This window comes from Rhea americana, unplaced genomic scaffold, assembly GCF_003343005.1.
Source record: "Rhea americana isolate MKP2758 unplaced genomic scaffold, rheAme1 scaffold_148, whole genome shotgun sequence".
Classification (NCBI taxonomy): domain Eukaryota; kingdom Metazoa; phylum Chordata; class Aves; order Rheiformes; family Rheidae; genus Rhea; species Rhea americana.
The window spans coordinates 26741-36680 of record NW_028185572.1 but is presented as its reverse complement, the minus strand read 5'-3'; the positions used below and the strand labels follow the sequence as shown (position 1 = coordinate 36680).

The following is a 9940-nucleotide window of genomic DNA, read 5'->3' as shown; positions in this document are numbered from 1 at the left end:
TCTCCCTGCCAGAAAGCGCGGGCGCCGGGGAAGCTCGGGTGCACGCTTTGCTGCTGTTGGGCTCTCGCCGGCTATTTCTGTCTCCAGTGGAGCCAACATTAGAAAACAAAATCCAAGTAGCTAGCAGATAGCTAACCGTCCTCCGGAGCGCTGCGGGGACAGCACGCGTCGCTGTGCTGTTGGCCGCTCTCGCATCGCTCCCAGAGATCTCGCATCCCTGCCCGAGAGCCGAAGGAAAAGGCCGGCTCCGTTTCCTGTCTCGCGCCTGCTGGGAGTTTGAGCCCCCTCCTGCGCTTCCCCGAACCCGGGGCGTCCCCGGCTGGGCCAGAAATCGGTTCTGCATCAGCCGAGTAAGGAGGGAGGCGAGTGGCCTTCGCGAAACGCGGGCTGGAAAATTCCCGTTGCGCAACAGCGGTCCTGAAGCCAAGCTAGCTGCTAGCCCCAGGCCTCTGCCTTTCGGGATATATTGCTTTTGGCACACGCGCCACGCTCGGGTTCACCCTACTGAATTTTAAGGCTCTGACTGAAGTGCTGTACTAGACTTACTGGAGGGAATCACCTCCGGAGGTTGATTTAGCCCRCCTAAGATCTGAAGGGCCCTCTGCAAGTGCCACCCTGTCTCTGCGTGGGTGCCACATGGACCCTCAGGATCTTGGGTTGCCTCAGCCAAGTGTCCAAAATTAGGTGGGATCAATTTCTGCCCTGCAGCTGTGGGAAAACACTGAGTTCTGCTCGGTAAAATTAGTATAAATAAGCACATAGCGCAGGGAAACCGTATCATGAATGTTTAATCTTTCAGACTTGAGGAWCAACTTAGATAAGTAAATCTGGATCAGCTGCATGCCAAGATTTAAGCACCTTGTTGCTACAGATCTTGTCTCAAATCCTTCCTTAAACTCAGCTCTGACTTGATATCCACTGGCTTCGGCTTCTCTGGCTTCAGCTAGGTAAGTGGTGGKTTTTATGTTTCTTTTCTAAAAACTATTTACTTTGTTTCTGCTCTTCCCTGTGTTTTTTTGTTTSTTTTGTTTCCCCTACCTGTCACAGCCTAGGGGACTTCAGRCTACCCAGAACTGTCTTGGGGCTGTTTGTAGTTCTGGTAACTACAAGTTACTTAAGTAAGTGGGGCACAARTTCGTAGCTGCCTGTCTCGATTTCTTTTGAGAAATCATCTTGAAAAGGCACAAGACACAAAATTAGTCTAGAGGTGAAGTCAACGTGTTTTCCAGGGGCTGGTACCACTGCACGTGTCCAGAGGTAGATTGCACAAGTTACGGATGGTTTTCTTAGYGCCTGGGTATTTCGTGGAAAATGGAATTTTTACCTCAAAATGAACTGTTCTGTTTTAGTAAGACATAGTGGAGCAAAGTGATACCTGCTAAGTGCGGGGAATTTGGAACAAAGTTGAAGACAGAACAAGTGTTCGGCAGAAGGAAATGTCTTTAGCTGATTATGCACTTGACATTAATGTACTCTAATGAAAGAGACTGGAGCCCAGTAATTGGAAAAACTGTTTTCCTGTAGAACCATATTTAAAGTCTCCAGCTGCCAATGAAGAGGTGCTGAGGATTTTTTTTTTTTTTTCATACCTTTTCTCTGGCTGAAATCAATCTGTCCCCTACCACGGCAGAAGTTATTTCCTATAATGCATTACCTGATTGGCCTCTTTTAACATTTATCCAACTGATGTCGCTCTCACCAGTTCTCTTGGGCAATACTCAAAAGCCAGATAGATTTTAGTCTGGCTCTTCTTCCTGATGCTTATCATAAATATTCCCTGTCTTGCTTTAATTTTATTGCCACTTAGGCATTCTTCAATGTGCCAGCCTAAATAATTCATCTCTTATTTTGCTGTATATATATTTTGCAGTCTATTGTTACTCCTCAACTATTTCTTAACTAAGCTGACTGTTTTAAATGCAGGTTTCCAAAGTTTCAGTGGTGGAGGGATGTTTTGTTGGTGGAATATTGAAGGCTATATTACTAAATTAATCTGCAATACAGTACCTTATGTACAAAATCAAAACAGGAAAAATGATCGTGTAGCTGACCCTGTATTACTACATCTTGCTGTAGTTCTGGGTAGGGGAGCATGGTTGCAGAGCTCTCCAGGCTCCGACTGCATGACAAATCCATTGCRTTCAGCTGCTTCTGGATTTGAGAGGCTGAAAGCTCGACACCAAGGACAACCTTGGTACCAGAGAGGCAGGAAAAGATGCTACAGCCATCGAAGCATCCATTAGCTGGTTCTGTCAGGGAATGCTACAATTTTAAAAGCTTTTTTGTAGGTCACATGTAAAGGTTGCAAAGGCCATCAGCAGCCTGTGGGCTACTCTTTGGGAACCCTGCTTTTAACAGCTCATCATGATCCACTTCTACCAAATCACGTCTCTCTATTAGTTTGCTTTAATTGATTCATTAATGAGAGTCTCTGAATGACAGCATGATCAGCGTGTTAACCCTACGTGTCGCCTCTGAACTCCCAAGCAGTTGGCTCGTTTTCCTTCCCTGACACTTATAAAGTTAAATCTGTGTTTTTAATCAGTTACTGCTGCTTTAGTTCCTGTATTGTTTTTATTTTCTCACTCCTAGTCATTATTTGCATTTGGGTTTAMTTGTCAGGGAAATCAAGATACTGATACACATTTTCCCAAACAAAAAGCTTCATGTTGTTTCCTGGTCTGTTTAGTATCCTTTGCACATTTTCTCTACCCCTACTRGTACTTATAGCTCCTGCTTAAAGCAGTATTATGTGTATTTTGTTAATGAAGAGACAGCTTTCTTCCTATCTTCAGTGAGACTGCTAAACAGAGCTAAGCTTAGCACATCTGTTTGGTATTTCATAAATTTGTTGTTTCAGGGTAGAGTATTTTTACCTGAAATGATCTAAATTATCAATTTTAATCTAAATAAACAACAACTGATTTTTTAAATTGTTTTTTCATGTGCTTTATATATATGTGTATATATATATATAGGTAGGTAGGTAGGTATGTTTTCTGAAGGAAATATCCATTTCTTTGGAAGCTGCAAAAACATGTTTGTAACTTGCAGACTTTACCTCAAACTCCATTTTTGACTAGGATGCACTACAGCTGTACACTTTCCCAAGTGGTTAAATACTTAGCAATATTTATTCTGCTTTTTTACATTTTACTTATGTTAGCAAATCATGAATGTTGCTTTTTTAGATGATTATTTGTATAGTGGTATTTTCTCCCAAGTTGGACAAAAACTCAGTTAAATTATGTATGTGGAATTTTATTTATTAGCTAATTAAAGCTCTCTTAAATGTGATGAATGCATAAGAGGGGAAATAAGCTTATCCAAAGATGTTTTACATTTAAAATTATTAATCAAAGGAAGTATTTTCTATAATGAAGGAAATGAGCTGATAAACATGAAGACCTTGATTAAGCGAAAACAGGCAGATTTTGCCCCTTCGCACACTGTTTCATACCTTCCTGCTATTTCAACTCAGTCTCTCTTCCAGTTTGACCCAATTATTTGATGAGCTAAGGTAGCCGAATAGAAGGACATTACAGAAATGTTACCTTTGCACTTGCTGAAGATACTCCTGTTAGTAAAAGCTAATTTAAAATTTACAAACCTTGGCTTGTGCAAATGCTCAGATAGCAGCCTCTAGCATTCAGTAGCTTAACTTTTCCAAAAGCTGCAATGTAAAACACTGCTCATTTCTTTCAATTCAAATATTTTATAATATATTACTATATATAACTACTTATAATATTTTTATAACTATTGCATAATACATCATATTGTATAAAACAATTTTAATGACTGTATTCTATTTAATAATTTATTTTGAAAAATCATGACTATAAATTAACCGTTGACTTTTTTCCTTAATTTAAAATTTGTTTTAAAGAAAAGTATATTTAAATACAAATCACTCTAATAGCACATAATACAGCTTGTGTTCTTCAGCTAAATTTGCATCTTCAGCTCTCAATTAGATTTCTAGCTGATCTGATTTGAATGAATTTTAAGCACAACTTTGGGAGCAGCTACACAAAATGCTTTACTGTAATTTCCTGCTTCCGGGAACCATAACCCAATTTGTACTTGTCTTTAGTGCTTTGACTGCAAGTTATAGCCACCCATGTCCAAGATCAGATGCTGTCTTACCTCATTCTTGTGTAAATACCACTAAACTGAAGTTACCTCTTGTACTGCATTCTTGGGAAGCCTTTCTGTTCGTTAAGGAAGTACTTGGTCCTCATAAACTAGGGTAGGGGCAGCAAATGCTGGTTTTATGAGCACACTGGCCATTCATTTCATCTGCCTTTGAGTTAACATTTATGAGGAAAAAGCAGCAAAGATTGCCATTCACTCCTTGGCTAGAATCAAATACATTGGTTGCTCAATGCATTAAGTCCAAATCTGTGATGTATCCAACTTAAGTATGCGTGCCCATCTGTGCTGGTTTTGGGTATTTCAAACGTTGCCAGACTATCCAATCTATCTTGTTTGTACCGTGCTGCGAAGATATAAAACTGTAACTAGCAAAATGAGTTAAGCAAAAGCAGACGTTTAGCTCCTCGTATGTTCATTCCATTTTATGTATGGCATCTGCACAGCAGCCATCCTGCAACTTTATCTATGGACAGGGCATCACCAGATGTTTACATCGTGAACTGTTTAATTCAAAGTGAATGCAGTATTGGGGGGCAGTGGGGACGTACAAAATAAAAGCAACTTGATATCCCGAAAGACTGAAATCCAGCCTTCATGGGTCAGCTGCACGGCCGTAAGCAGAACTTCGAAGGAACGTGTGTGAGCACGTGTGTGAGCACGTGTGTGAGCAGCGCAGGCTTGGACGTGGGAGAGGAGAGCAGAACCCGCCTGAGAGTCTGGGGCACGTTGTCGGTGCCGAGCCGTGGCTGGTACACCCAGAACTCTTTCAGTGCTGGAGTTAGCACAGTTAAAGTCTGATCAAATTCCTGATGCGGTTGCTGGCAACATAGACATTATCTTTGATTTAGAAGAGCTCATATTACTGCCTTATTTTGTTGGCAGCATCCCTTTTGAGACTACTGATAAAGAATCCAGTTATGAGATTTTTCTTTTTAACGTCGTCCATTCAAATTGGACCGAGTMATCTGTTTCTCATTGAACTTACATAGGCAGCAAGTTCTCAAATCAGAATAAACCTAGGGTAGATGTTGATTTTGACACGAAAGTCTATGTCTTGTCACTGAACCTATGAACCATCCAGTGGTCTTTAGGTCATGACTCCTGACAACGGGCTACAGCAAGTGAAGGCTGCCACATGCAAAGTGAGGGAAACATGTCAAACATGGCACTCTGCAGCTGGCTGACTGGCAGAGGACATGAGAAAACTACCCCATTGGCGCAGATGATCAAGCTTGGTCTCAAATACAATCAGACATCTGCAAACATGACTTACGATGAAAGAATAGAAGAATTGGGGCTGTTTAGAGCAGACTGAGTGGTAGCAGTGAAGGGAAATTATGAATATGCCTTTTGGGGTCACTGTCAGTCCTAGTTCTACAATCTGCTTTATTTGCAGTGTGCTTTGGGGAACACTTTTGAACTTTGATTAGACTTTAAAAAAAAATCCATTTTGGGGCTGTTTTTGTGAATGTCAGGTTGTGTTTGCAGTAACTCTTTTACAGACATATTACAAACCCTTAGGGGGAAAAAAAATGACAGTCACTTGTACTACAGAATTAGACCAGGCCAAGCCTGCATATGATTTAAGTAGCTTTTTTTCTCTATAAATTGTGTGTAAGTCTTCAAGAGGACGAAATACGCTGAGTGAGATACAAGAAATATGCTCCACAGTACTGAGTGCTGTTTAACACTAAAATAAATAGCTTTTTTTTTTCAGGCTGTATTTGGCAAAAGTTAGTAACAAGAATGGTCTTCAGCTGGGATGGAGGAGGAGTGTATTGGTGTACATATGTGACCTTATTTGTCAATTTTATTGAATAAATGGGAGTAAGGGATTCACACTGTGGATTTAGAAATCTGATTCTTTCCATTAATTTTTGTGCAGTGGCATATACGCTGTGTGTTAGAGGCTAAAGAAGGCTAAAGAATAGAGAAATGCTAGATTTCAAGTAGAAATTAAATACAAATGTTCCTGTGACCTGTAACTGTGGTTAACTTGTTCATATCAAAATGTGCTTGCTATCTACAAGTGTATTTGTTTTAGAGTACTTAAAGTGCTGAGAAGCCAATGGCCCCTTTGCAGTTGAGTACTTGGTAGTTCAAATAATAAGCTAAGAATGGGCACCAAGATTGGAGAACAGAGGCGTCAAGCTCTCCATGCCTTAGTTTTCTGTTCTGAGAAACGAGGTTCATAATCACCTCTCTCAGAAGGCTATTTTGAGCCCTCATTTTTGAATGTTTGCAAAATGCTTAAGGATCTAGGGATGRAAGGAGTGCTATTACCACTATTATTCTGGTTTCAGCAGCCATAAAAGAATTGATGTTACAGTACAAGGTCATGTTCTTTCTATCTGTATTTTGCTGTGACTCCAGAGCTAATAATGGTGTCATGGTGTCTACGATTATTCCATGACTAATTATTGAAATGTCTGCACTTAAGTTTACTCTAAAGGGAGCCGTTTGGCTGCTTTCTGTTGAATGACCACAGTGACTACAGCAAGAGCATCCTCCTCCCTCTGCAAGCAAACACTGATGGGATTTCTGCTTATTTTGAAATATTCTTTTCAGCAGTATCTGCAGGATTCAAACAATAAAACTGGGAGGGAGCTGTTGATGGTTTTGGATTTGGCAGACACTAAAAAAAAAATGGACGTGAAACTGAGCAGAGATCCTCAGCTTCATTTCCAGGACCTCAGCTAGCATAAATGAGGGCACAGCTTTTCAATACGGTTGAGTTKATCTGAAATGAAAAGGGGATCACAGCTCCCTCCTCTTCCCTTGCACCAGCCCTGGCAATCAAGATGGTCCAGGAAGTTAAACTAGCAGAAATGTACTCTAAATAGAAAACAGTGAACACTGATAGTTCTGTTCCCTAACCTGTCTCACCATGGGGTCAGAAAAGTGCTAGAGCTGATGTAAGAGAGAAGGAATGTATGGTGGAGGAGGAAGAGAGATGTRTCCCTTTCAGAGACAGTGAGAAGTYAGAATGGCTTAACATCATCAAATCTCATCTTCAGTTTGTCTCAGCTGACAGCAGAGGAGCTGCACAGAAGCTATGTCAACTGAAGATGCAGCCCCAATTAACTAGRAAATGTTTGCTCAGGTAAAGCATATTGGAAGTAGAAAGCCTGGAGGATTTTTAGTGAATGAAACTGCAGACTGTCATGGGCACATGCTGCCTAGTAGGATGGCTTCATACAAGTTTGTGTCAGGGGATACTGCTGCAGGAGCTTTGCTGCTTTAGTTATATAGTCAGAGGCCACAAAGATGCTGGGATGTGTCTGGTTCTTGTCTGCTCCTTCTTTTCCCTCTAAATTCTGTTTTCATGAGGGATATAGGACACAGGATACAACTCTTGCTTTGAAGTCAGCACTAGTTCTTCTGTTCAGATTTTGCAGTTAGCAGTAATTGCAGCATTTTGGAAGACTCATGCTTTCCAGCACTAGTTAACCTGAACCAGATAAAGCAGTGTGGAAAGTCTGTTGGCCTTCCAAAAGTATGTCTCCATTTCTATTTTCTATGTTGAATTATTGTCATGACATTACCATTATGTATTTAGGACTTTTTCCCCTGTAGTTTACGCTATTGAACAAGTAAATGTGTGGTGTTGGATTTTTTTTTCTTTTTTTCTTTTTTTTTTTTTTTAGAATTAGTCCCAGCATCGTGACTTTTCCATCATGTCAGAGCCTATCACGCTCAATGTTGGAGGAAAACTCTATACCACCTCTCTGTCCACCCTGACCAGCTTTCCAGACTCCATGTTGGGGGCCATGTTTAGTGGGAAGATGCCAACCAAGAAGGACAGCCAAGGCAACTGCTTTATTGACAGAGATGGCAAAATCTTCCGCTATATCCTGAACTTCTTAAGAACTTCCCACTTGGACCTCCCTGAAGACTTTCAGGAAATGGGCTTACTTCGACGAGAGGTAGATTTTTATCAAATTCAACCACTGATTGAGGCCTTGCAGGAGAAGGAGGTGGAGCTTTCTAAAGCTGAGAAAAATGCCATGCTTAACATCACCCTTGATCAGAAGACACAGACTGTGCACTTCACTGTTCGAGAAGCACCCCAGATCTACAGTCTGTCTTCCTCCAATATGGAAGTGTTCAGTGCTCATATCTTTTCCACATCATGTCTGTTCCTGAAGCTTCTAGGTTCCAAACTTTACTATTGTTTCAATGGAAATCTCTCTTCAATATCCAGCTATCTACAAGATCCCAACCATTTGACCTTAGATTGGGTTGCAAGTGTGGAAGGTCTACCAGAGGAGGARTACACTAGGCAGAACTTAAAGAGACTCTGGGTGGTGCCTGATAATAAGCAAATCAATAGTTTCCAGGTGTTTGTGGAAGAAGTGCTAAAAATAGCCATGGGTGATGGTTTCTGCATAGATTCTTCTCACCCACATACATCAGATTTCATGAAAAATAAGATTATTCGCCTAATTCGGTACAAGTAAGAATGTCTGTTTATTATGTTAACAGCATGGAGATAACTTAGGTTAAGTGTTTCCCTTTAAAACACAATTACAGCCTAATTCAGAATCATGCTAATCTGGAGTAAGAGTCACTAACAAGGGGATGATTTTCCTTTAATATATTTACCAATATGATCTTTCAGAATATGTCTRTATTCTAATCAGAAGGAATATTGTCCATCTCCTGGATTAAGGATTGATTCTGTTTCTGCCTCCACCTCTGACCTGCTGTGCAATTGTGGGGAAAGTCACTTAACTTCCACCCTTCTTTTATTGTCCAACTGGAAAATGGGAATGATCCTTAACCTATACTGCAAGGGTGATGTGATGGTTCAGTAATCAAGTATCTGGAGATCAGATGCAGAGAAAGATGCCATGGAGCTGCAACAGTGGACAATCCAGGGAACAGATTTCCACTTCTTGCTTTGTCATCTGCCCCTGTGTAGAGCGCCCACGAAGTTTTCATGGATTGGCAGAGAAGTTTCCCCACATGCACACTTACTATGGCTGTAAAGGAGAATGCAAACTGCAAATGAATAGGGGATTATGTCTGAATGGTTTAAACAAAGATTTCTGTTGCCACTTGAAGCTGACTTTTGTTTGTTTGYTTGCTTTCTGAACCCTGTGAGGTACTCTGTTCTGCTTTCAAGGAAGCTGTGTTTCAGTGATGTGACTGGCACTGCGAATGACCAAGGAAGCCGTAGCAAAGCGAATGATGTTCTTACGAACGGAGAAGATTGTGGGTAGAGGTGAACTTTACTTTGGATGCTCATAAACCTTTACTTTTACATTCTGAAGAAATCAAAGACAACTAGTCCTTTTCTTTCTCTTAGAACGTTGTACTTGTCTGGAGGAGGATGCTGAAAACACTTTCTGAGGTTGAGACAGACAAAGACCCCCTCTATCTTCTGAATGTCGGAGCCTGGACCTGGCCTTTTTGGGGGGGCAAACTTCCCTTCAGCAGTGCCTGGAGTGTAGGGGATGGTCTGTAAATAGGACAGATCCCACCTGAAAAGACAACCTGTCTATAAGGTTATGCCTAGTATTTTTCATTAGAACAGAGGCTGTTTTGCTCTGTACCTTGAGCTGTTTTTTACATCATTGTGAAATAGTTARACCACCACAAAAATGTTTACCCACTGGCTTGGCTTTAGCACTAGATTGTCAGAGAGGTAAAGTGGGGGAAACAACAGGTGATGACAATGGTCAAGTCTCTTCCTCAGTGCCTAGTCTGTGCTATTACGACAGCTGTACTCTACTAGCTGCATGTTAGCTCTAAGCATAACTTCTGTCCACATTCAGGA

The 9940-nt window shown here is 41.0% G+C and overlaps 1 protein-coding gene across 1 annotated transcript; it reads left to right on the top strand.

The window, feature by feature from the left end:
* The first annotated feature begins 45 nt into the window (after positions 1-45).
* Positions 46-9224, top strand: KCTD21 (potassium channel tetramerization domain containing 21). The gene is made up of 2 exons (XM_085299242.1): positions 46-947; positions 7806-9224. Exon 2 carries the CDS (start codon positions 7836-7838, stop codon positions 8616-8618), a length of 783 nt encoding a protein of 260 aa, XP_085155368.1. The 5' UTR covers positions 46-947; positions 7806-7835; the 3' UTR covers positions 8619-9224.
* The last annotated feature ends 716 nt before the right edge of the window (positions 9225-9940 follow it).